Source organism: Ctenopharyngodon idella, chromosome 1 (assembly GCF_019924925.1).
Source record: "Ctenopharyngodon idella isolate HZGC_01 chromosome 1, HZGC01, whole genome shotgun sequence".
Classification (NCBI taxonomy): Eukaryota; Metazoa; Chordata; class Actinopteri; order Cypriniformes; family Xenocyprididae; genus Ctenopharyngodon; species Ctenopharyngodon idella.
Window position 1 is genome coordinate 30,848,605 of NC_067220.1, and position 27,704 is coordinate 30,876,308.

General features: G+C 38.9%; 1 protein-coding gene and 1 long non-coding RNA gene across 3 annotated transcripts; one reads left to right on the top strand and one right to left on the bottom strand.

Moving 5' to 3' along the window:
- Nucleotides 1-1,357: 1,357 nt before the first annotated feature.
- Nucleotides 1,358-27,658, top strand: fam193a (family with sequence similarity 193 member A). Of its 2 annotated transcripts, XM_051888562.1 has the most exons (23): nucleotides 1,358-1,679; nucleotides 4,397-4,465; nucleotides 4,739-4,978; nucleotides 8,233-8,402; nucleotides 8,550-8,717; nucleotides 9,657-9,888; nucleotides 10,005-10,129; nucleotides 10,212-10,359; nucleotides 10,476-10,550; nucleotides 10,650-10,727; nucleotides 12,818-12,936; nucleotides 13,126-13,368; nucleotides 14,857-14,989; nucleotides 15,119-15,262; nucleotides 16,203-16,469; nucleotides 16,823-17,036; nucleotides 18,695-18,919; nucleotides 19,009-19,291; nucleotides 19,476-19,662; nucleotides 24,760-24,990; nucleotides 25,285-26,125; nucleotides 26,230-26,311; nucleotides 26,670-27,658. In XM_051888562.1, exons 1-23 carry the CDS (start codon nucleotides 1,536-1,538, stop codon nucleotides 26,761-26,763), a joined length of 4,512 nt encoding a protein of 1,503 aa, XP_051744522.1. In that variant the 5' UTR covers nucleotides 1,358-1,535; the 3' UTR covers nucleotides 26,764-27,658. The 2 variants fall into 2 exon arrangements, with proteins under 2 accessions (XP_051744522.1, XP_051744599.1); XM_051888639.1 differs by lacking the exon at nucleotides 4,397-4,465.
- On the bottom strand, nucleotides 19,192-22,486 carry LOC127510607 (uncharacterized). Its single transcript, XR_007929682.1, has 3 exons — nucleotides 21,422-22,486; nucleotides 19,456-19,691; nucleotides 19,192-19,340 (listed from the first exon to the last, which is right to left on the bottom strand). It is a non-coding gene; the product is annotated as an uncharacterized LOC127510607 (long non-coding RNA).
- Nucleotides 27,659-27,704: the final 46 nt, after the last annotated feature.

The window sequence follows — 27,704 nt, forward strand, 5'->3', positions numbered from 1 at the left end:
ACGTACAGAATAAAGATATTTATCTAGACCAAGAACTTTTTTACATGACCTGCAAATTATCACAATAGATATAAAAAAAAAAAAATAAATAAATAAAAAAAACTAGGCATACCTTGGGAAACAGCTGACCTAGCGCCGCGGCAGGAACGTTAGTGCTCGTGAAAGAGAGTCATTCTCCACGATGATTGGCCGAGAAGACGAAACATGAGATGATGAGATGGAAGACATGCCTAACTCCTTACAATCATGTCATGATATAGAGGATCCACAACTAGTATAAGCCGATTATAATGACCATCATTTTAAGTGTAACAAAATTCTGAAATTATCGTACATTATTGGATTTTTTTTCATTATTGATCGTACATCGTACAGAGGTCAAAATTATCGTACAAATACGATAATTATCGTACGTCTGGCAACACTGTCACTTTTGTTCCGCGGAGACCTCATACTCAATACTAGGGGGGTAATAATTTGGCGGGGGTAGAAATTTGGCACGGCACAACACCTGGTTATATCCTACTTTTAATTTATTTCCCCCCGGCTTGTAACATTAAGCTATATAGACCTAATTAAAATTGCAGCTAAACTGTACAGTGTCTTTTTAAATAACAAAATAATACAGAAGTAGCCTATTGTTATAAAAAGTCTACAAAGTGATATTAACCAAAAAATGTGTCACAGTTTTTTTTATAGGCTACATCATTAATTTTTAATTTAAAACATATTTCCTAAAATTACGGAATTACATTCATAAACAAATAATAACAAAAAATAAATAAAAATACACAACATTTGGAGTCTTTAGACAAGCTGCATTGCAAAATATAAATATTCATATTTTTTTTACATTTATAAACACCTGTAATCTGTGAGTCACCCATAATGAAAACCATTAAAATGAATGATTTATTATTCATTTTAATGGTTTTCATTATGGGTGACTCACAGCCATCAAATGACTAAAAATGATTGCTACAATTGCCTGCTGTAGTAATAAAAAAAAGTCCTCGTCGGACAGCGTTAGTATTAGCAAGAAAACGGAAATATCAATAAAAAAAATAACGCACATGTAAAACACTAAGAGATGACACTAGATGAGAGAGAACTTAAAATAGAGCAAAATCAAAATAACAAAGAGCTTTTTTGCTATTTACACTCACATACACAAGATTTTTTTTTTTTAAACAATCATTACAGCACAGACACATTACTAATAAAAATAAATAAATAAATAAATAAATAAATAAAAAAAATACGTGGTCGTGTCCTCTTAAAACTCAATTTCCCATAAGCCCCAAGCGCACTATACGCAATTACGTCATGTCGTAAACGCCATTGGCCAATTCCTGTTGGGTCGGCCATATTGGAATTTGAAGTCTGCTATACTGTGAGCAGATTGGCAGGCTCTTAAATTATATCTCTCAAATACAGCTACATTTTACCCGTATCCGCAGCGTCAGAGCCTGGCATTGCACCAGAGACCCTGCTGTTTGTGGACGGAACGCTGTCTGTGTATTTCGTGGGTAGAAATGAGTCCTACAGACGCCAAACGCGGAGCGAAGCGCAGGAAGAATAAGCGGGGCGGCGGCGCAGGGAAGGCCGGAGCTCCGCCAACACCCTCCAGCAGCACTGCGCACGGAGACCCGAGCACCATCCCCAGCCTCAACGGAGAGGTGAGCGGCAGCTGGGGCATGCGGGGAGGTTGGTGGTGCATGTGGTGTAGTTTATTCCACATTCAATGATATTGGAGGCCTAAGAGAAGCTCCTGTAGCTGATTTCACTTTTACATTGAGCCTGAGCTGAGCTTCACTGATCTAGAGCTTTAATCTTAAACATTTCCTGGTCTGATCATCGAAACATGGGAAGAAACTTGTGAAGACGTGTGAAAAGCATATTTAGAGCGAGTTTATGTAGCGGATGTGGAGGTTTGAGTGATTTGTGTCGCTCGGAGTGATGTGAAGCTAACTTGTCAAGCGCTGCCCGGTTTAGCTGATGTGTTTACAGGTGTATTTTAATAAGCATATGATTTTATCAACATTCCTAGATAAAAATTAGTAAATGTATTCTTGAGGCTGAAAATATTACTGTTTATGAACCGCAGTCCACAGTAATGTAACCATGTCTATGTAGACAGACCCAATGCTAAAGTCCACCGTTTTATTTTTGGCGATTAAGATCAAAATATTCTCTTACACGTTTCTTTACTTATTCTTTTCAGCACATGTTCTCTATTTAAAACTTTATGTATTACGTTATTAAACAATGGAGGTAATAATTGCATTTCTGAACTGAAGCGGTAGTGTCAAGTATGATCAAACCGGAAGTGCTTGAAAATGTTCAACCGTAAATGTCAACAAATCCTTTAATATGTCTGTCGGTATTTTAAATTGAGACTCGTACAAATTTTGTGATTTAGACGTAAAAGTAATGCGATGTATTGTCACTTAGCACAGTAAACTCTTAGTATATACCATATCCATAGACATACACAAACTCTTACCTCAATTTATCAGCTGCTTTACTCTCGTTTCAGTTGTGTATTCATGCTGTCCAGCCTGAGAAGTGTCAGGGAATGAATAGGCCTCTTACAGCACAGGGTCCAGTGTTCAGGGCTTTGTCAGAGACTTATTCTTTCTGGTGGTACGTCTCTGTTTCCAAGGAAACCACATCTGTAGCTTAACAAGAGTATCAGTCTGTGTTGACATAAGCAAGCAAAAGAGACCATTTCATCACTGGACTGAATCGTGGCTCTTTTGCTTGCATATACAGTGAACAGATTTCAGTTAATAGGATTTCAGCGTCCAGAGGTCTAAACTTTGAGAGGATGTCTAACTGTCTATGATTTCTGACTAATGACATGTTCTCTTAGGAGTTTAGGTCTTATATGAATTACTTATTGCAATATTTTTTCTTGAATAACGCAGCCAAATAACCTTGGGTTAACTCAGGTGAAGCTGTTTTGTAATCTTCTGTACAGAGCTTGTTGGCAGGTTGTTGCTGACTCAGAAATTATTGAGACATTTTTGCGTTTAACTAAGCACATGCTCAAGACATCACATTCTCCTCCTGTTCCTGATAAAACTAGCAATTTTGGTTAAAGCTGAAGTGTGTAATTTCTTTTTTCTCAAACAGATTTCCCAAACACTGCCATTGGTTGGACAGAAAGCTATTGGTTAAGCCAATGTGTCTGTTGGTCTGCTCAAGCCAGTGTTTTGATTAATCTAACAACAATTGGCTTAGGAAATGTTGTTGTATCGGCATATTAAGCTGAGATTTGAGGAAGCACTTTACCATGGAAAAATGTCACTTATCAGCTTTAAAGCGGTTTCATTTTTTTTTTGCAGTTTTATATTGTGGCCATAGCTGTCTGTATTATCATAAGCATTGATTTATTGAATAACTGATAACCTGCTGGTTATTCTAAATAAAAAATGAAGATTCTTTTAATAGCCACATATAACAGCTGTGACATTATTTGTGAGCTTTTGCAGATTTAAAATTATTTAATGTATTTATTTAGGTTTATTAGGATATTATCTGAATAGCTTGACTGCCATATTTAAATTACAATATTTGACAGCTGGAACACAGGAAATGAAATACTTCTGTAGTTTATTTCAGGACCCAGCAACAACAACCTTAAAAAAAAAAGAGAGAGAAAAAAAAAAGATGTTTTGGTAAATATATTGTAGTATTGTAAATGTATTGTAAATGTCCTGTTTTGTACCAGTAATTCACCACATAATGCAAATTTTGGTCTGTACAAATAATGTTTATCTTCTTTTAATGTAGTCTGGTTTGTATTTTCTTTTATTTTGCATAGTTCATGGCATGTCATGCCATCTGTCCATGTTGGCACCTGACTAATTTGTCTAGCTTCTACCAAGTGACAGATGAATTTGCATCAAAATATCATAGTTTTAACATCAACGACAAAAGATATTGAAAGCGTTTTCTCTTATTTTGCTCTATATATGGATGATTGTTTCATTAGTTGCATTTTATTCTTTACATTGTTGCCCACTGCTCTATCATAAGACCCACAATCCATTTTGTGTTGTGACCCATCAGTTGAGAGGACCTGAAGAACTAATACTTTCCTCATATATATCATCTCATCCACAGAATTATTATATAAAAATAGGTGTTCTTCTACTGTCAGGGGTTCATACGGGGTCAGCCTCTATCCAGTGGAGATTTAACTCTGCTGTATGGTGTTGCAAAAGGATTTTTCCTTGCGTTTTGACATCTACGAGTAGTGCATTTAGATGGCACTCTTTTAGCTTGGAGCTGAAGTCGTAAACAACATAGTGTATGTAATTACATTATTGTAATAAGTTTATAACTTTGAGCCTGGAATGAGTTGATTTATCACCGGCTTTCTCTTTAGGTCCCATTGAATGGCGCTCCACAGTTTTCAGAAGGGCCAGTAAATGCTGACTTCTCTGGAGTCCTTCAGGTAACAGGCAAATCTCTCACTTTGCAACAGTGTTCTGCCGTATTTGCATTTCCTCTGTGCGGTAGCACAGCTGTGATTTCCTGAAAGTCTGCTCCAGTGTAAGTTGAGTTACTGTTTTGAAGCGTTATTCTAGTCTTCTAGAGTGTTGAAGCATTGATCTCTGGATGGCCATTAGTGCAACTTGAGAATATTACGTATGGGCATTTTACGTTTTTTTTCAGAAAGGAAAGCTGCTTTCTCACAGTTGATCTGTTTTTTCTGTCTGTTACGCAGACCCCGTTCACTTTCGGGGTGAACCAGAGGGCCCCCTACACCACTGGTGACCGTTGCCTGCTGTGTCGCAGTGAGCGCAAGGACGCCATCTCCCAGGATATCGGAGGATCCAGTCAGAATGGCGCAGCCCAGTCACCCAAATCTTCCAGCGCCCTTCAGTTACCTCTGTATGTCTGCTCTGACTGCAAACGCACCGTGGAGAAGGACGATCGTCAGCCCTCCCTAGACCAGTCTCTGTTGGTACGTTTCTCTTTCCTTCAACACTTGCATGTTTCTCCTTTGCCTCTAGTCTTCAAAAAAAAAAAAAAACATAATTGGGCAAATAATGAGTCTGAATTCCTATAATTAACATGCTCATTTTCAGCTCAGTCAGAGAAGTGTTGTTAATAATTTGAAGAAATTGTTAATTCACTCAGTATTTTTCCATCATTAAAAAAGGTTTACCCCTAAAGCAACTAATAATATCTCTCCAGTCATATTTTAAATAAGGAAAGATAAGCCTCATTTTACATGGATGGAGCTGCCTCATGTTGAGATCACATGACCAACCAAATACTACTTATTTATCTTAGGAAATCCCATTTTGTTTGATATAAATGAATTGTGCCGTTTGAAGTCTATATAGGTCTAAGAGGACTGTTAGGGCAGGATAAACAAAACAAAACAAAAAAAATTGTATCTCCAAGCATTATTTTTATCAAATGTTTAAGACAGGTACTTCTCATAATAATGTAAGATACACTTTTTACCCTTTGGACCTGTGGTGAAGACAGCTGTGTGTTACCACTAACATCCCATGTTATATTGTTTTGGTAAGAGACCTAGTAGTTTCATTTTCACTCCGCACTGATTTCACAGGCAGGTAGATGTACTGTTTTTCTGTTGACATGTTTTTGATAAAGATGTTTTTAGAGCAGAGTTTCCCAAACTTCTGAAGCATAAGGCCCCCAAAAAATCAGCAAAGGCTCCATAGTACCCCAGTTGACTTCATTTAAACAAGACAAAATGACTTAATTTAATAACAGTTGGAAGGGCTCCATCAGCATTATCTGCACTACCATAAAAATGTACAAACCATATCTCTGTGAAAACGAAATTAGCAATATTCTGTTTACAAATAAATTTGCATCTAAATACAAAACACTGCATATTATATTACATCAAAATCTGCAACAGATTTTGACAGTTTGCAACAATTTAACAACTTACTGCATTTAAATCTCTACCTGTGTTGAACAACATTTACATTACATAAACAAACATCCTTCTCTTTTCAATTTAAATGGAGCTTTTATTGTTTTTTTTTTGTTTTGTTTTTTTGGTCCCTTTTATATTAGGGGGCCTTAACTACTATGTACTTGCATCAAAAAAAAAAAAAAAGTACAATGTACTTGATGTGTTCGTATTGTATTGTAGTGCTATTGAGGTTGGATACGGGTAAAGTTAGGGACAGTTTTGGTGGTATAGTTTTGTTTAAGGGTGGGTTAAGGTGTAAGGAAGGGTCAACAGTGTAATTATAAATGTAATTATAAATGTAATTACAGATGTAGGCCTAAGTATAATGTAAAAATATGTATACACACAATAAGTGCATTGTATCAAATGATTAATTTAAAGCTGCTGTCCGTATTTTATTTTTATTTTTTTGGTTAAAAATGATCCAAAATCAATTTGAGCATGTACATAACCAGCCAGTGTATAAAACTATCTCCTTACCTTAGCCTGATTCACAATGGTAAGATTGTAATAATTTTTTCTAATTCAAATGGTACTTGTGGGTTTCTGCGATAAATTTGAGCATGCAGCCGTTCGTTGTCAAGTCAGTTTACATAAAGGAGTCCCAGCTTGGGGACATGTGGAGGATGTTGCAGGTGGCAGATCATTTATAGCCTTTTCTCACAGCAGCTGGAATAATTAAATTTATCATTTTGATGACAGATTGTAATCTAGAAAGGTCCAAATGTCAATCATCAGTGACAACTGGAGATTCACCCGTAGTCAAAAGCAGAAGACTTCAGACTGCGGAGTGGCTACTGAAATTGAAATCTACAGATAACTCTATACACACTAAATATACATAGTCACGCAATGCTGATGTTGTTAACATTAACAATTTGAGAACAACGTATAACAATAATTATTTGCACGGTTTGACATGATCAGGGGTAAGTGATCGTTAGATTTAATCAACATTGGCAGCACAATTTATTGTAATGCTTTTTTCTCAGTTGGTCAGAACAAAAGTGGCAGACATGTTACTTGTTCAGATGACATTTTCCAGGGAAAATTCTTATTTTAGTCATACTTCCAAGACGTAGAATCTGTGATTCCGAAGTACAGTATCCACACCAATGTGGTGACTGACAGAAAACATTAGATTCATCCGCGCTGAGGAGCCGTGCCGATGCACAACCCACGTAAAGATGATAATTCCGCAAATCACTGCAATTGCAGGTTTCAAACAGATGGCGACAAAGAGGCAAAACTTACGGACTGCAGCTTTAAATGTAAGTACATAGTAGTTAAGGCCACCTAATATAAAGTGTATAAAGTGTTTTTAACTCGACACAACATATTAAAAACTCTGCTTCTTGTGTGAGACGCTGCAAAAGACGTGAGTGCAGTGGTCAAAGACATCAATCTAGTGTGTGTCTCGCATAGAGAGGCACTGGAAAAGCAGTGTAGTGGAATGCAAAAATGCATGCTGTGGGAATGACCCTTTAAGGATTTGATGTCTGGCTGTATAGATGTCAATTTAAGGCAGGATTGGATTAGCAGAGACACATTATTACCTTGTTAGAGAGCTCAGGGTATTTGGAGGACAGGTGCAACCAGAACTGCATGCCCCCCCCCCCGCAATACCTCTGCTGGCCACTGAGGGCTGCAGCCCACAGTTTTTGAAGCTCTATTTAGACTTTAAAGTATGTGCTGGTTGCTTATTATCTCTCCTTATTTCCTATGACTTGTTGTTTTGAGTTTTGGACATCTGAATCCAAACACGTGCCATTTAACTTTTTAACAAAGAATATGTGGAAGTGATTCTAAAAGTTGAATGGTCAGTTTTAACCAATTGAGATTTTTTGGGGCTGAAATTCAAAATTTGGCATTTTTAAATTCATTTTAAATAATTGTAAGAAAATCAGAATTGCTCTTGCCCACAGATGTTTGTTGGCCAAGCTTCTGTTGTTTCTCTAGTTTTTTATTGTTGTTGTTATTGACATTTAGGCTATTTGTCTGATCAGACAAGTACAATTTTCTTTCACTTGCCCCGGACAAGCAGTTAATGTCGAGCACTGTTTATAATTTAATGTTCCAGCCACCTCAAGTGTTTTTTTTTTTTTTTTTTTTTTTTTTTTTTTTTTTCCCCAAAAGCAAATTTGAAAAGCACCTGTAGTAGGGAGTAGATGCAAGTTTTGCCAGGAGGAGTTTATACATGTGTGAATAGCATAAAGAAATAATTGGTGGTACCTAATTCTTTTCTTGTTCTTCTTCAGAATCAGGACTTCTTATTGCACATGCCGGTGGGTAATGGTGGTTTGTCCCAGGAGCCCTTGGGGCCCGGAGGGAGACTGACAGTTGGTGCTCCTACACTGCCTGGTCCAGATCTCAGCTCTCCCCTCACCACAGACACGGTGTGTAGCTGTGAGGCCTGTTATGAGCGGAGGTATGTCCTGGTTTTATTAAAATATGTTGTGTGATCAGCTTGTTCATAACCATGCATGTTCAACTAGTCTGTTGTTTGACTGATCAGTTTAAGTAACTGTGTGTATTTCTTAATCTAAAATGGTTTGGTTGTGGTTTCTTTGGTCAGGGAGATCACGGCTGAGTCAGAGCGGGAGTCACAACAACTGCAGAATCACTGGTCTGAGGTCAGATACCTGGTTCGATGCATTTACCGTCAGACTGGGACTCCGCTGGCTGACGATCAGGATCAGCCTCTAGACCGGGACAAAGAGAGCATGAAGGAACTCGTTGATAGGTATTCTTGAGATTGAAATTCTCCTAAGAACCTCGAAATATAGTTGTTTAATAATGTTTCTATGAAAAGGATTGAGCCAAAACCAATCTATCTGGCAGTTTTTGCACACCAAATTGAGACAACCATCAGAGTTGTTAAAACTTGTGAGTGCCATCTTAAAGGCACTGTAAGTGATTTCAGCTATTTTGCTAATAACAGCCACACATGTTCTCTCCAATGTCAGCAAACCCAAACGCACAAAAATGATTCGCAGGCAGAGCTGGTTGGTTAAAAAAAAAAAAATCTCCTTTTTTGTTCCTCATGCTGTTTACACAGCCTAGGGCTGAACACAGAGACAAGTGTGATTTCTCAGATTACTTATTTCAGTGATATTTCTCAGGTAGTGGGGTCATTTTATGTGTAGTGTTCCAGAAAAAAATAGATGATTAAAACTGCATTCAGAGGTAGTTGGAGGCTGTATCTTCACACTACATACTACGTGCAGTACCTTTCAAAAGTTTGGTGTCAGTAAGATTTTTTTTAATTTCAGTTTTAAATTTTGAAATAAATTAATACTTTTGTACAGCTGGGACTCATTACATTTTCAAAAGTGACAGTAAAAGGCATTTATAAGAATTCAATTTCCTGTAAATGCTGTTCTTTTTAACTCTATTTCTTTAAAGAATCCTGAAAAAGTGTATTACGTTTTCCACAAAAATATTAAGCAGCACAACCATTTTCAGTATTACTTAAGAAATGTTTTTTCAGCACCAAATCAGCATGATTTCTGAAGGATCATGTGACACTGAAAACTGAATATATTATGTTAAATTGAAAAGTTATGTTGTGAATCTGCTCATCCTATGTAATAAATAATAACACATTAATTGTTCCACTGGACGACACTTGGAATCTCTCATTTCTTTCCCCGAAGCCTTACCTTGCTTTCTCTTTATTTAGGCTTTGTGAGAAGGATCCCTACCAGTTGTACCAGCGTCTGGAACAGCAGGCAAGGGAGTACGTCTTAGAGATGAAGGTGCGTCTACTCAAGCACCTGTCCACAGGCTCAAAGGCACCCGGTGCAGTGGCTCAAGGGCCTCCACAGGCCCACCAGTTTATCTCACTGCTGCTAGAGGAGTACAACGCTCTCTGCCAGGCGGCCCGCACCATCAGCAGCTTCCTGCTCACCCTGGTGTGTTGATGCAACCGTATTATACATGCATCCATATACACGAGCGTGAATAACAATAATCTGTTTAAGCACATCCATCAATATGACCAACTACTATCCCTATTCTTCCTTTCCAGGAGAACGAACATTTGCAGAAGTTCCAAGTGACATGGGAGCTCCACAATAAGCACCTTTTTGAGAACTTGGTGTTCTCTGAACCCATCCTGCACAACAGTCTACCTGCCTTAGTGGCCCAGCTCAGGTATGGTGAATCAGTTAACTTTATCATTCTTATGAATATACATGTCTCTATAGGATGTCATTGTTGTGTTTTTGTTTAATAGGCAGGGCACGACATCCCATGATTCATACAGTGAGGATATGTACCGTACACTCCTGGAGAGATACCACCATCTGGACCAGGAGATGAGTGCGGTAGCTCTCGAATGGCTAGAGTGTGAGAAGAGGATTGATGACTATGTTGATGAGCAGGTATATTTCATTCACCTAAATGCCTGTAATGTGAAAGTAGTCTTACTGAACTAAGAAATCATTTGTGGCTCTCAAGGCTGATCTTGCATCTAATACCAGTTTTACCTGTTTTGCAGTTGCTTTTTAAAGTTGAAGGTCAGAATCTCACAAATCAAAGGACAGAACCACATAAGTCTTTAATTAATAGAAATGTAAGTTGCAGCACAAGTCACTCGTTATGCGTTATTCATTTTCATACATGAAAAGATTGAGTGGTGTTAAATAAGTTTCTCCATTTTTCTTTTTTAAAGATGTCTTTAAGAACTAAGCAGCGGATGCTCAAAGAAGATGCAGAGATTTTCAAACAGAAAAGATTTTTTGAAGAGCAGGTAAGATTTCCTCCAAACCTGGTCTGATTGACCCTTTGCTCTTACTGAGAATAAAAAAGGTTGTTGAGGCAAGTGTACTTAAATTACAGTCTGCATGTACAGTGCGTTCTTGACAACTAATGGAATTATTCAATGAATTTGTTCCTGATTAACATGAAAATTGCCCATTTATAAAATGGCACTCTAGCCTTAGATTCAAGGCATGCATGCATTCAAAGGCAAAGATAAGTACTGAGTGTCTGAATGCTAGCTACAACAATTATTATAAAGTAATTACCTGATTTGCTCTCAAACTTAGCTTCCTGTCTTTAAATTGCATAACTAAGTACTTTTCTATTGGTAATGGCCTGTTCGCTAAGCTTTTTTTAGCATTCCTGACAGACTGCTTTCAGAACTTACTTCCAGCTAATAATTTTGATGAATACGGTGGCACAGTAATGCACAGCACAATGAAAAGTAAAAAAAAAAAAAAAAAGCAAATATAAGTTAACACATCAGAAGCAAGCCACAAGCCAATTGCTTTTGAAATTAGCCAAGTCGTTTATAGCTATGCAAATTTTAAGTACCATTTAAAGGCACAATATGTAATTTTTTGCCACTAGAGGTCACCTATTCAAAACAAAGATATAGCTTGATGGCGCTGAGATTGAGCGTGGAATCATGGGAGACGTAGTCTTCACCTCACAGCCAGGAGAAAAGAATCAGACGGGACTCGGGCAGAAATCATGCTCATGGATGAGATTATTAACGTTACTGTAGTATGAAGCAGAGCAGGGCCGAGTGCTGTGGAAGCAGAACGAGGCCGCTGGAGCGATTGCTAATGAGAGACGAGTGACACATGGCTTGAGAGCAGCGGAACTTTTATTATGCCACAGTCGCTGCTTCCACTTCATCCGGTCAAGCGTATGTGGGGTAACGCAGCGCTGTTTATCATATTAGATACATTTGAGTGTGTTAAAAATGATGTTACAACGTTACTCTGTGCGTTAGCTCGGCGGCTGCTGTGAGACACTTGTTCCACATTGGAGTAAGCTAGATCGAGATTAGAACATCATATGAATATAATCAAGAAAACGAGATTCAAGCAATAAGACTAAACGTGTTGAGCTATACAACATTGATTAGTTTTCTGTCTATAAATGTATCCAAACAGTTGTTCCCTTGTCTAATAAAACATATAATATAATAAAGCGTCTTTGGTGTTTCCATGGTTTCTACAAAATAAAACCGGGAATCGAGGATAACGCAGGCATGATGTCATTGATAGGCAACGCACGGATAAATTCATTTAGAAAAATAAATACATTTAGATTTTGTTAGATCATAAGACCCTGCATTAAATCATTGGCTTACTCAACTTTAACAGCGCTTAATTAAAAAGAGACTATGCTCCACATTATTAAAGAGGAGCTTCACGTGTCAATAAGTAGCAGATGAATAAGTATTTTAATGCAGACTCATCACAAGTCATCACATACTGTATATAGGACATTTCCGTTGTGGCTTGTTTCTGCTGTGTTGTTGTTAACTTGTGTTTGCTGTTTAAATTTCATTGTGTTGTGCACTACTGAAGGATGCACTTCAGCAAGGATGCATTACATTGATAAAAAATGACAGTAAAGATATTCATACAAATTCATTACAAATGATTTCTGTTTCAAATAAATGATCTTTGGAACATTATATTCATCAAAGAATCCTGAAAAAAAAATTTATAGCTGTAAAAAAAAAAAAAAAAAAAAAGTACCACAAAAATATTAAGCAACACAGCTGTTTTCAACATAAATAATAAATGTTTCTTGAGCAGCAAATCAGCATATTAGAATGATTTCTGAAGGATTATGTGACACTGAAGACTAAAAAATTCAGCTTTGCCACAACAGGAATAAATTACATTTTGAAATATATTAACATAGAAAACAGCTTAACTTTTGAACAGTACTGCGTGTAGTACATATCTATATCTTGAGGTTCTCTTTGTAAAAACAGCTGTGTTCAGAGCCATTTCTCAGTTATCAGCACGTATGTTCTATTATATATGTTATGTGCCTTAAAAATCCACAATCATTGTTTTAATATTGTGATTGCAGTTCCTACTGAACAGTAAAAAGTCTCTTGGTGGTGACAGTAAGTTCACAGACACAGTGAAACACATGCTGTCCTCCAGACTGAGTATCCCAGACTGTCCTAACTGCAACTACAGACGGAGGTACTTTCCAGTTTTATTCAATAAAATATTTGTAAATGTAATAAATCTGATTTGTAGTTCTTCCTTGCTGCCATATTTTAAAAATGCCAGTGGAAAATTATAAGCTTTTGGTCCTTTTGTCCTTTGAGTATCCTTGCCCTCACTGTTAGCCTCAATGCCTCATAATAAAGGTAATACATTTACCTCTAGATGCACCTGTGACGACTGCAGCCTATCTCACATCCTCACCTGTGGCATCATGGATGCTCCCATGGCAGAGGACCTTCATCTAAAGCTGCCCTTGCAGGCGGAGCCTCCCCGTGACTACCTGTCAGAGGTCCATCCCCCGAGCATGTCATCGGGCAGCTCAGGGTCCGGCTCGGCCCCAGGCTCTCCCATCACCATCCAGCAGCACCCACGCCTCATCCTGCCACAGGATGGCACCACCACATTGTAAGCTGAAACCGTTTTATGCTTTCTCCTTAATTTTAAAAGTAGCGGATTACTTGGACACTTAAAACTTTGAACATTAGGATGTCGGTAGGGATGTAAGCATCTAACCATTTTTTTTTTTTTATGAAATTACCGTTTATTACAAATGTGTGTCGTTAACTACTCATTGCAATATGAACAATCAGTCAGTACTGATACTAAAGATTTTCATGACCCTTAAGTACACTTAACTTGCTTAATTTTGAGATGGACATCTCTGACAGTAATGACAACTTGAAGTTCAGTAAGTTAGTCAAATGTTGATGTAGCAGCTGCTCTGACAGATCCATTGAGTCCATTCAGTAAAGGATTTTTTTTTTTTTTTTTCAGACTTGATTTTAACTTGGTCTTTTTGAATGATTCATTAAAGGAACCAGCTGATAAGTCACTTTTTTGTGAATCAAACAACATTGTTCACACAACAGGAAATATGCAAGGACATTTTTTTTTTCTCACTGCATTCATTTCGGACGGCACACATTCAGAATGCTGGATAAAATATTATTTATTAATGCAGTGGGCCTGATTAAGGCAATGCAGAACACACTGATTTTAATCTTGATTTTCAGGGTTTCCTATTTGAATTGTGTTGGTTTCATCTGCAGCCAAAATTAACAATTATGAAACCCCAGATTTGATTAAAAACTTTGTTTAGTAAATAAAAACAAAGTAGCAGTTGGCTGGTAACTTTTCTCCTGTGCCGTGCACATCACAAATGTGATAATGCAAATGACAATGAACCATGCTGTTTCTGTAATATACAAGAACTTTTTTATAATTTTTTTTTAAATATTTTTGTGAAAATGGCGGGTTTTTTTTAATGAAAGTTCAAAAGAGCAGCATTTTTTTTTTTTTTTTTTTTTTTTTTTTTATGGATTTTTTTTGTAACAATGTAAAATTCCTCACTTTTGATCAGTTGAATTCATCCTTGCTGAGCAAGTGTTAATTTCTTAAATAAATTACAGACCCCAAACATTTGAACGATAGTTTATATAAAAGTAAAAAATGCAGTTTCATGTACAGTGAAATAATCATCTCAGTTCACCTGTCATTTGCAGGTGTGGCAAAAAGTTTGTTGTTCATTGTCTGCTTTCTTTATGGCTACATTTTGTAATAGTTTTATGAGCTGTCAAGGGTTTTTACGTGGATAATGCTGAAATATAAGCTTGGGATTTTTTTTTTTTTGAGTTGTTGTAATTTGTAGTAATATGTCTCCTGTGGACAGTATTGCAAAAATCAGATATGGGTCAGATCAGGCAAGTTCCAATTATTATTATAGTCATTACTGTATTTATGATTTCAGTGACTTCATAATGTACTTTCCTGCTAAGTTCACTCAGTTTCTGTTTTTCATTTTCATCAGTGTCATCAGTTTTTATTACATCACAAGTCCAGCGGCTGAGTCATTAGATTTATTTTGCTTTCTTTCTTCTGCTTTTTCTACCTCAGCGACGACGAAGTGCCTCCGTTGTCTGCCATCTACCCTCTGAGCGGGTATGAAGACCCATCGGTGGTGGCCAGCATTAATGGCATCCACAGCCAGCTCAGTGGAGGGGAAGAGAGCATGACCCTTAAAGATAAAGTAGGTGGCAGCTGATCATCTGACTTCTGTTGTTGCCGCCTACAATGTACAATAAACATTTGTCAACTGGAAAAATTTGACATTTGAATTTGTACAGTGGTTATAAGCACTCCTCTTTCGTTCTCCCAGTCTTCACGGGGCAGCAGCAGCAGTAGCAGTTCCTCTGAAGGTGATGAGGGGGAGAGGGAATGTGGTGGGGAGCCTGCAGGCCAAGAGTCACCGCTCTCTGGAGGGAAAAATGACTGTCCGCCTCCATCATACCCTCATACACAGGTAGAGCTTAGGAAAAGATGTTTTAAAGGGGACCTTTTATGCAAAATTCACTTTTATAAGGTGTTTGAACACAGATGAGTGTCCACAGTGTGTGTAAACAACCAGCCTGTTATGGTAAAAATCCACCCACTCCTTTTTTTTATAATCCCCATAAATCATAAACAGTCTCTCCAAACAAGCGGTTCCAGATTTCCCCCTACTCTACTGGCGATGGAATCTGCCCTATTAGCTTAGCTCCTCCCCTGAGTGAGCTGTACACATTCCACCATGTTATCTCCTCGCCAGAGAATTTTAACAGCAGCATTCAAGTAAGAAATGTATTCTTATTAAAGCTACTAAAGTTATTCAATCAAGAGCAGTGAGTGATTTTTCTGTTGTTGTTTGGTTAACAACATATGCAGCAGTAAGCACTGTATAATAAGCTGCTGTCACTTTAAAACACAGATCTAATATACACATGCGATTTCTTTCTCTGCTGTTTACGTTCACAGACATAACCGACTATGTTTACGTGAACTTTGTGTTTTTGACATAACCTTGTGTGTATTTGATAGTTTAAGTGCAATAAGACGTGCAAGAGAAATCAGTTTAATACTCTCAGGACACGCCGTCTGACAACCAGCTTTCTGTGTGCGTGCTTCGGATGTGTGTGCTCAGAAAACCATATATCAGAAGTTTAAACTGTTATGGCTTTAACACATGCAAATAATTAACTTTCATAATGATGTAGAACTGCAGTCACGTGAGCGTGGCCGCGATAGAGATATTCAAAACCAAACAGATGTTTTGTTGACAGAGTATCTATATGCAGCAACATTATAATGTCATAGAGTTTGAGGGTTTGAGTGGATTGCATTTGCAGGTATTGCAGTAAATGATTTCCAAAAAAAAAGACCTCTTTCTCTCTTTTTTTTTTTTTTTTTTTTTTTTTTTTTTTTAGATGGATCAGGTACAGCATCCATGCGAGTGTCACGTGTGTAATCAGGGCACCGGGGATGGTAGCACCTCCAGCCTGAGCTCCACCTGTCTGCCTACCAGCAGGCTGCACACAGGGGGTCACCAGTTCTTCTCAGAGAAGACAGCAGCCCACCCTGCCCTCCACCTCTATCCTCACATACACGGCCATCTCCCCTTACACAACCTCTCCCACCTGCCCAGACCACTGCTGCCCACCCTCTACTCCACGCCTCCGCTCACACACAGCAAGGTTCGACACACGCACATGCACAGGAAATTCCCAGTTTCCCATTGAGAGTTGTGTGGGTTGTAGGTGCTCAGTGGCTGTGTTGTTATTTTTCCAGCCACAAGGGGGCTGACTTGTATCAAAAATCATAATCTTAAAAAGAGGCACAGGTGCAAAATTTCACTTCCTACTGGGCATGTCCCTTTCCACATCACTGACTATTGCTTATCAAGCAATGACGTAATGCCACTATAAATTTTTCTGTAACATTTTCATCATCCTTATCACTGAATTTCATGGTAAATCATTTTAAAAGGACATTCATTGATGAATTTTTCGTGTAATGATCCTAACTCTCTCCACATCATCTTCTCTAGACTCTCCCTCCCACCCCCACATCCAGTCACACAGGCGGAAAGCAGCAAGTTTTCAACCCCACCTTACCGGAGCATGTCTACCAGAGCTGCTTCAGCACAGCGGGGGACTGGAACGGCTCTTTGCCATGCCCCTCGCTCAAACTAGAGAACCTCTGGGACACGCACATTATGAAGAACTGGAACCCTTCTGTGCTGCTTCAGGAGCCATTACCTGGTCAGTTTCCCAGGCCATTTTAAAGATGTTTTGCACACAAAGTAGATAATTGTAAAATTAAATGCACTTTGAATTTTTAGTGTGGGGAGTTTGGACCTCTAAGAGTAATTCAGATATTTTGAACCATTGAAGGCTCCATTTAGATCTGGTATTATCTGTGTCTGGTGATCAGCTCATTCAGAGGTACACTCTTAAAATCGCCATGAAATTAACTTCCCCTACCCTACTATCGATTTTTCTTGTTTAATGATGTGAGCACCTGCGTGAGGACTGGCCTGTTATCCATCCCTTCCAACAACCTGTAACTGGCATGAGATCGCTGCATTTAGCAAACAATGATCCAACAATCCAGTCAATTCATGATGGATTGTCAAATCAAGTCCTGTCCTACTTTTTTTTTTTTTTTTTTTTTTTTTTTTTTTTTTTTCCATTCAAGAAGCTGTTTCACTCTGATATACAATAAAAAAAAAAGAAAAGACAATTGGAATTTTCTTTTCTTGCCTACTTTAAAAATAAAGGATATGTATTGGCATCAATGGTTCCATAAAGAACCTTTAACATCAATGGAACCTTTGCAATGCACAAAAGGTTCTTTAGAGTGGAACAACATTCTTCAAATTATTAAAATTAAGAACTGTTCTCTGAAAGGTTCTTTGAGGAACTAAAAATGGTTCTTCTATAGCATTGCTGTGAGAGGTTCCCTTTTGGAAACTTTATTTTTTGGAGTGTAGTTTGACCTCATCATATTTGTAGTTCAAGCAATAATATGTGCCAGACAACCACAAACAACTGCCTACTTGCCTGTTAGTTGTACAGTGTGCTAAAATAAGGGCTTCAAACCTGGTCAGTTATGTGTGTTCTTTAAAAGAAATTAAGCACAAACATACATAGAAGACCAAGATCTGAAGTTTAATTCAGATACTTGACTAAAATAATTAAGAATTAAGCTTGAATTATCATAATTGTGTTGTATGCAGTCACAACATCGGAGCCCATCCCCTTAATCCGATCAAAATTTATACCAGAACAGCCATAACCGCATTGAAGTAGTTGAGTGAATGCATGAAATCATTTTCATTTTCTAAATTCTTAACCCCTAAAAATATATATGGGATGTAAGAGTCACTTATGAGAATTGATATTGTGTTAAGAATTTTTGAAGCCATGAACTAGAAGCTACAAACATTTTTAACTGTTTGGGGGAGCAGATTTTGACGAAAGTAATATTAGCAATGAGACGTGTAATTGCCCAGCCGTCATAAGCAAAATGTCGTCCACATAGGAGGTGTGTTATGGTTATTCTCATTAAGCTTTTACTTTTAAACTGTGTGCTGTTCCCGGACCATAATTGATGGGTTTCCCCGAGACCGCAAGGCTGGTGGTGGAAAACTGTTGGAAAGAGATCAAATTTGTGAATGAGTCAAAATGCAATTTGCTAGCACCACACCTCAGACAAGCTGTCTGTGTCCAAAAGAGGGTGATGTCACTGTAGTAACAACTAGTTGTTCAATTCAGTTTTTTACATATTAGTATTTTATGTTTATATATATTTTATATGATTTTAAATGGTCACTACATTACCAAAAAGGATGTGTTAAGTGGCTTTTATTGTCTTCTGTATCTCTATGACCCCACTGAAGCTCTTCTCCCTTTCAAAGGTGACATGCTGGGCCCTCCCCTTCCCGACGTGCCCCTTCTCTCCTCTAGTTTGGACCCCACTGTCAACCCCCATCCTGCCCCAGATGGCAAAGAGAGGAAGAACGGTGCCAAGAAAAAGTGTCTCTTCAACTACCAAGATGCCTTCATGGAGGCCAGTGAAGTGGTTATGTCCACTTCCTCTGCCACCACCTCTGTCTCCAGTGCCGCCACCACTGTCCAGTCGAGTAATAATCACTTTCACGCTTCTAAATGATCCATCATGAGTCTTAAGATTGAATTTTTGCTTATTTTCCTCCTATTTTCTTTTTTGTAGATGAAGTTTTCCATAATTTAGGTAAAGAGGACCATAGACATCCCACTCCTGTTGCTCCTAGGAATAGCCCCACCAGTCTCTCGTCTCTCCCCCCTCTCAGCGGAACCTCACACCCGTCTTCCCCCAACACACATCTACCAAGTATAGGCACCCAGTCCTTCCCAAAGACTGTAACTCAGACTCCAGGCTTCATGGATGTCCATCAGGGTCTGTGCTTGTCATCTGGTGAGCAGCAAACCGCCGCTGTTGATGGTTTAGTCAGTGGCCCAAATAGCGTGTGCAGGTCAGTACATCATCTATAGTATTTATATACCTTCTGTATGATGTTCCTGCTGTCTCACCATCCAAAAAACATAGACAAGCTGTTGTAATTTATATGCCATGTCAAGCTTTAAATATTAAATAAAGAAACTGGAATATGAGCTGGAATTGAGTCCATATACTCACAGTTGGCATGTTTTTCTCAGTGATCCAGACTGTGAGGGTCATCGCTGTGAAGGGAATGGAGGCTACGAGCACCAGCCATATGAAGGAGAGGAGAGCCAAGATGATGACAGCAGCTCGGAGCACAGTTCATCCACCTCCACCTCAACCAATCAGAAGGAAGGAAAGTACTGTGATTGCTGCTACTGTGAATTCTTCGGTCACGGAGGGGTATGGAAAAACTCTCACTTGTCTTTCACCTAATATAATAATATTATTAAGTTATTATGTAATATATTACTATTTATAAAATACATAACATTTTGATTGTCAGCTGATATTCAAGCTTTTTTTTAATCTATCGTATCTCATTCCACTGTTTTTACATTTAAATTATGTTTGCTGTCATCTGACACTCAAAGTTGATCTTTTAAGAACAACTATAAATTAATTGTTGTTAAATGTAATCTTTAGCAAATCTCAAAATGAAAATCCATTTTACGTACAGTACATTATAATGTTGTGATTGCCACGGTTAGTGCTGGGCGATTTGACAAAATCTGTATCACGTTTTTTTTTTTTTTTTTTTTTTAAGATTCTGGCGGTTTCACAGTATATCACGTTTTTTTTCACTGGACCTTTATTTTGGCATATTTTACTGTCAGGAGTACAGGGAATATTTTATATAAGCATTGTAAGGACAAATCAAAATTTATTTAAAAATGTAATCAAATCAGTTCATAAAACTAACAATTTAATTTAAAATGTAATTAAATTATTTAATTAAATTAATAATACTTATATTAATAAGTAGGCTACAATTTTACTGTGCAATTTCTGTCATTTCAATTAAGACCTTTGAGTTTGTGTTTTAACAAATGGTGTTATTATTATTATTCTCTATTAAAGTATACTCGATTGTACAATAGTATATTTCTGTTATTTCAATTTATACCGAACTTTTATTTTGACAGGGTCTTGAAGACCTTTGACTTCCTGTGTATATGATACAAAAAATGTCGTTAGTTTTATCAAATTAAATTGTGAAATGTTCATTAAGTGACTGAGCAGCTCTGCAGAAGTTCATGTATGAGTGAGACAGCAGACACTGAAATCATCGAGAGCGTCATGTGTGCTTCAGTGTGTGTAGTAGTAGACGAAAATTCGGCGCTCATTCATACAGACTTCAAATTTCAATAGCAGTCTTTTTTAGCTTTAATATTCACACACTAGTCCATAACGATATCTGATTTAGTGTCCAACCCTACTTTTGATTTATTCATCCAAAAATTGCCAAATTCTGTGACATTTCGCTTTATACAGTAAGTTCTAATTGTGACTGGATTCCGTGATTTCATCCATGTTTTCTGCATTGCGGAAATCATATGGCTCTCCATGGTATTTGCAGTATTAAAGAGAGATAGTTTTCTGAGTTATTTATTGTTGTGTTATGAAGTTGTTTCCATTAGTGTAAGAAGGGTATGCAGTTAATACAAGTCCGCTCTCTTTATACACTCTACATAGCGCTTCATGGCCATTGAATAGATACAGCAGCTGTTTCAGCTACGCACTGGTATGGCAATTTTTGAAACATACATATCGGTCTCGAAATTGAAACCGGTATACCATATGAATTTGTATCTATACGTTTTTATCTATACAAATATTTTATCTATACATTTAATAATATTGTCACGGTTGGTGGCTGTATGAAGAACATGACGAAGGGAATTCAGGAACAATAAATCAATAAATCCACAACAGAAAAATTGCTGAATACAGAAAACACAACCACATTATTACTGACATTGACAATACCACACAAAGAAATAAGGAAAACCCAGGGCTTAAATACATGGGGAGTAATTAGCGTGAAACGGAACAGGTTTGTGGAATTACGGGCTATGAAAACTAATTAACAAACAGCAAAACTAAATTGGAACTCAGGAAAACAGGAACAGAGTGAAAACAAAACTAAAACAGAACTTACAGTTGACGGTACGATGTGGAGCAGGAGACAAGTGCAGGTGACGGTGGGAGAAACCAGGGTGGTGATGATGGTCGGAGGAACTAGGAGCAGGAGGAGCCAGGCGGGGACCCAGAGGGCAGCCAGGACAAAGGCCCATGGCGGAGTCGAGGGAGGGAGGAGCCATGGTGGAGGCTTGCTGTCGACACCAAAGGAATGACTGACGGAGACAAGTCATATGGAAGTGGAGCTTGAAAGTCCGTGGCTCAGGCAGAGTGATGTCTGACCAAGGCCGAGCCAGAGGGATGAGGGAGCCCGGAGGAGCCGTAAGGACGATGGCCTCTGGTGGAGACAAGGGAGGGAGTAGCCAAGGCAGAGCAGATAGGTCAATGGGCCGGGGTGGAGTGATGGGATCAGTGGCTGGAGGTGGAGCCGGGGGATCCATTTGACCAAGCAGAGCTGGAGAACAGGAGACCCGAGGCGCATCCGCGGAGCAAAATGGAGTAAACCAGGGAGGTACTGATGAGCTGATGGGATCCGACGGATGCGGGGCCGACGGGCTGGTTGGCTTTGGAAGAGGAGGCGAGAGAGGGAGGCTGGCTGGCTGGCATCTCTGAGATGGGGGACTTCGAGCTGTACAGAACCAGTAGAGACACAGGAGACTTGAAGCTGGGCGGAACCAGCGGGGATGGGACAATAAGGGAACATGATGTAGCAGGCTCACGCAACTAATCAGACTCACAGTGGGGCTCAAGCTTCGGGGCGATGGTTGGCTCAGTCCTTTTCACTGGCGCTGGCTCATGCATCACGGCAGGCTCTGTGTCCGGAGTGGGGCTGGTGATGTCCTCCTCGAAGGCTGATGGTGAACACTGATACATTGTTCACCAGCACCCACTGCACAAACGTGGCAAGTTCCCCCAAGGACTGACACCGTGCAGAGGTGCATTTGTGCATTCCTTCAAGCTTGTGTAAAAGAAGACGCACAGAGAACGGTCAGGAAAGTTTGTGTGGCATGCCAGTTCTAAAATCCTCGGGTTTGGTCCTTGAGAGAATGCTGCTCCTGCTCCAAACAGAGCAGCTGGACTGCTGGTAAGTCCATCTTCCTTTACTCGTTTTGAGGGTCTGGTATTCTGTCACGGCTGGTAGCTATATGAAGTAGTGATGCAAACTCTGATTAATTTCAGCGGACAGTTCGGCTCAATGAACCGGTTCAAAAAGCCGATTCATAGGTTCCTGACGTCATCATGCAATGATGTCACTATGCATTTCTTTTCTAACAACTCAGTTTTATCTTATATCAATGAAACATTCAAATAAAGTCATTTGTGTCAATGCATATTGAAACATTTAAATAAAGTTCTTTGTGTGAATGCATATTGCTGATTATTGCTTTTCCTTCACTTGGTTAATAGATTTTGTGGTCAGTTTCATTCGCGGATCCTTTATGTCAGATATGACTGACCAATATTGAGTAGCCTACGTCTTGGGTAAGATTCGCAACTACAACATCTGATGCACAAACGCGGAAATAAACCAATTTTATAAACTCATTGATTTTGCTTAACTTAAATTATAATCTGCATGTACAATAAACCATTGTAAAATGTATTTATATCTCTCAACAGAAAAGTTTTTGCAGCTAATAAAATGTTATTTAATAACAGTAGTTATAATAAGCATATTTCCAGTACGTGCCTCAGCATTGTATCGTCAACTCACTCATCAGACTCCTTGGTAATCCTCGGCAAACTTTGACAGTCAGTTGGACCGGCTCATTCGGTTCTTTTTGGGTGCTTCTCAAAGGGAAGGCTGCATCCTACTGAGGCTGCGTCCTTCCTAGTTTAGTCCTTAAGAGGCTTATAGGCTTGGGTCCTCCTCAGCTTTAAATGCATGAATGAGACGGTCTAGTAAGTTTGCGTGGCTACGTCACTCATGTTCCCGCCCCCACCGTCACGGCACAAAAATTCTCATAAAACTTAATTTTGGAAAAATACTTTGTATTACAATTCTTTATATTACCTGGCTTTCTATTAATGCAATACAGTGAATCACAGCCGTCTACAGTCTCCCAGTGGCTTACATTATTATCAGTTGAGTGTTTTTTGTGTTTTGGCAAGTGAGTAATTTACACCAAAACAAAAGATGACATCTATGCTTTCATGTCTGAAAACATTATTTTTGTCTTGCATTTCATAATAAATTCAGACAAGCTCAGTACCTACTTGTTTTCTGTCAGTTTATTTTCGTGAATTGGATTGTGTACAAAGGATTGTGGGTGATTTTAAGGTCGGGAAGGATACATCAAATTCAGCTGAAGGAAGGACGCGAAACTAAGACTGCCTTTCAAGGATCCTTCCGAATGAGATGGCCTTCAGCGACATTTAATGACGTGGCAGCCGAGCTATGCAGCCTTTGTAGGATGCAGCCTTTTGTTTGAGAAGCACCCTTTGAGATGGACGAGCTGCTTCGGCTGTGCGTTTTGCGTCATCACCCCGGAACTAAAGTTCGATTCCGGCTCGACTGGTTACTTCCTGAGAACCGGCTCAAAAGAACGATTCGTTCAAGAATCGAACATCACTAGTATGAAGCGCATAACAGAGGGAATTCAGGAACAATAAATCAATAAATTCACAACAGAAAATTGCAGGAGATCATTGGAGATAAAGAAAACAACCACGTTAATACTGATGTTGACAATACCAGACAAAGAACTAAGAAACTCATGGCTTAAATACATGGGGTGTAATCAGCGTGAAACAGAACAGGTGCGTGGAATTGGGGAATATGGAAATTAATTAACAAACAAGGAAACTAACTAGGAACTAAGTGAAAAATGAAACTAAAACAGAACATACATGTGACAAATAGGGATTTTTAATGTGCCATTTATCGGTTATCGACCATAACATAATCGACCGGTAATTGGCTTATCGGTATTTGCAAGAATTTGAACATAATGGAAATTATAATTTCCTGTCACTTTAGCATTAACATAAAGCAGTCCCTACTCACAGATAGCCTTGTAAATATACATTTACCACAGTACAGTAATATTTCTTCAGGTTGACAATTTTCTACCCATACCCACTGTATACATCAGAACAGCCAGCTCTATTTCAGTTAAAGTCAGTTACTTTGAGGTGTTATCAGAGCTTTTTGATCAGTGTGTGGTGTTCACATTGTCCGATGGATCAGTACATGCTCTTATTTCCTGCACCAAATCAGTTTTGCATGCTCCAGTACTTATGTAAATCAACCCCTATTAATGAAATATTTGTGCTAGCAGTTCATGTTAAGCGTTTACCATAGAAAGTGTCATGAATAAATAAACTAACCGAACTCATGTTGTTTGTGGTTTGTAGCCTCCTGCCGCACCCACCAGTAGGAACTATGCAGAGATGCGGGAGAAGTTGCGACTCAGGCTGACAAAGAGGAAAGAGGAACAGCCTAAGAAGGAAGAATTGCTGCTGGAGCGGGACGGGGTGGAAGACCATCGCAAGGTAGAGGACTTGCTACAGTTCATCAACAGTGCAGACAACAAACCTGCCACCAGCTCCAAAGCAGCCAAACGTGCCCGTCACAAACAGAAGAAGGTAAACAAATTTTTTATAATTTGACATCATGCTCTTTTAGTCTGTATCTATTAATTTATGCAAAAATAAATCAAAATGCAATACTACTGTTCTGATATCATTATGAAGAATAAAGGGATGTGTGTGTATATATATATATATATATATATATATATATATATATATATATATATATATATATATATATATATATATATATATATAACACACACACACACTAGTCATGGGATCGTGTGTATATATCTTTTGGAGGGTGTCATGAGATTAACTGCCTGGGGGTTTGTTTGGGTGCAGCTGGAGGAAAAAGCCCGTCTAGAGGCAGAGGCTCGGGAACTGGAAGAGCAGCAGCAACTTCTAAAGGAACAGAGAAGGCAGCAGCAGGAGGAGGAGGCGGCACTGAAGCAGGAGCTGCTCCGTCTGCAGGAAATGCAGCATTTGCGAGCATCTAAGAAGAAAAAGAAAGACAATAAATCCAAGGAGGTGACCAAGTCTGAAAATCCTTCTCTCGTTCCAACAACAAACAGTCCTCAGCCTCTTCAGCAAACAGCACAGAGCGTTTTAGAAAAGAACATGCAGAATGGCAAAACACAGCTACTGCACAGTCTCATCCGTCTCGGTCATAAGGAGCCTCGTCTAGAACCTGAATCACCTACCGATGGGAAGAACGGCCCATCGCAACAGCCAAGCCCAAAGACTTGCAAAGAGAGACCTTCAGAGTCTCCTGCCCTTCAGAATGGCACTTCCTCCCACCCAGAGTCCTCCCATACCAAGGTCAAACCCAAACAGCAAACAAATGGCTCCAGAACCAACGGTGAGGCCACAAAGAGGCCAGCCGAGACCTCCAAAGCTCCAGAGCCTCCCAAAGCTGGGAATGCGGCCAGCCCTCAAACTGACGCCAAAGCCAAGCAGAGAGCTTCAGAGGAGTCAGTGACCGAGATCAAGAGGGAAGAGAGGACTAATGGGAAAAAGCCACAGAATGGAGGGAAAGATGAGAGGAACTCTCCCGTTAACGAATCTTCAGCTTTAGACCCTCCTCAGCAGAATGGCAAAGTCCCAAACAACGAGTCCCCTCAGCCCAAAAGCAAAGCCAAGAAGAATAAGAAGAAAAAAGCGGACAAGATGAATAACTCAATAGGTGAGTGTTTTGAACTGCTAAATTGTCTGAAGATAAATGTTACAAAGAATATTTTATAATTTGTCCACTTTTGAACAAGTCAGAATTCTCTTATTGTCCAACAGATGATGTATTTTTGCCCAAAGACATTGATTTGGACAGCGTAGACATGGACGAGACCGAACGTGAGGTGGAATATTTCAAAAGGTACCTTTGGTAGTATGTAATATTTTGAAGTGCGGTCACATTAGCGAAATTTCACGTGCAAAAACAGGTCCGTTGTTAATAGTCATAGCTCTGCCTAGACAGTAGACACTTTCAAACCAGGCAGCTTTCTGTTGGTCAGTGCAGCTTATTCACGTGACCAACTTGAACATTAGTGAAATCTGCATTGGGAACTTTTTCGCCTTCAAGCGAAACTCCCTATCATGCGGAATTTATATTGGAATGACTGGATTTTGCCATTTGGAATTTCGCTAAACAATGGTAAATGTGACCTCAACTTTACTCTGGCATTCATGACCTTTTGTTCCCCAATGAATTTATTCTTCACCCTCTTTTGCAGGTTCTGTTTGGACTCTGCGCGACAGACGAGGCAGAGGTTGTCCATCAACTGGTCCAATTTTAGCTTGAAGAAGGCCACGTTTGCTGCCCATTAATGGGTCTTCCTTTTAAGAGACAATGGCAGGAATCGATAAGCGTTCCTCTGGTTTCTTCTCTCTCTCCCACGTTTCTACAGACTCACTGCTGACCCCAGTGCTGCTATGCTTCAACTGCTCCTCTGGTCTACATTATCCATGCCGCCTTGCCTTGTCCTTGTTGCTCTGGGTTCTGCAAAGAACCTAAAACGGGCTTATATTCCTGCAGTACTTCTGGAGAGAAAAAAAAGAGCAAAGTCAAAAAACAACTCCAAAATGCTACTCTATAAGTTCATCCCTATTATTTTGGTTTCCCTTTTCTTCTTTTTAAAAAGCGTGTGTGCATTTTGTCAGTGAGTGGGCCGTTTCCATTAGGTCTGTGTGTCATGTTCTGGGTTTTCTCTGGCTTTATGTACTTTTGGACGAAGGCACTGCAAAAGACATGCTTAAAGAAAAAATATGAATATGAAAAAAGATCCTTTTATTCAAATCAACTGTGGCTTTGCTCACCTTTGCACCTAGCACTGCACTTCCTCACAACTCCTTGTCAAGAGAATCAGACTGGTCAGCTTCACGTCATTGTCCCCTATCTCTCCCTTTATCAGGAGAACGGCTAATACTTGACAATGTTCACATCGATTTTTCAGTTCCATTTAAAATTGTTCAGTGTAACAACTGTGTTCAAGTTACCATTTTCTTTTCTTTTTTTCTTTTTTTTTTCCAACTTGTACCAAGCTTGTATCAGAATACTTTCAGAATTGAATCGAAAAGAACAATACTCACACTATCAATCTGTTATAGAGTGTATATTGTATTAACACTGAAGCCGGACTGGCTACTTTTTAACATATTGTTAAGTAATATTAAAATCTTGTCTTTCTTTTTGAAAGATGGAATACAGTAGAGTGGCAGGATATTTCTGTGTCAGTTGTCTTTTTTCCATCTGCATCTCACAACACTTG

Bases quoted from the DNA above. Each gene is read 5' to 3' on its own strand.
- fam193a (XM_051888562.1), top strand. From the start codon at position 1,536: ATGAGTCCTACAGACGCCAAACGCGGAGCGAAGCGCAGGAAGAATAAG. The intron at 8,718-9,656 runs GTATTCTTGAGA...CTCTTTATTTAG, and splicing joins ATGAAGGAACTCGTTGATAG to GCTTTGTGAGAAGGATCCCT. The intron at 9,889-10,004 runs GTGTGTTGATGC...CTTCCTTTCCAG, and splicing joins GCAGCTTCCTGCTCACCCTG to GAGAACGAACATTTGCAGAA.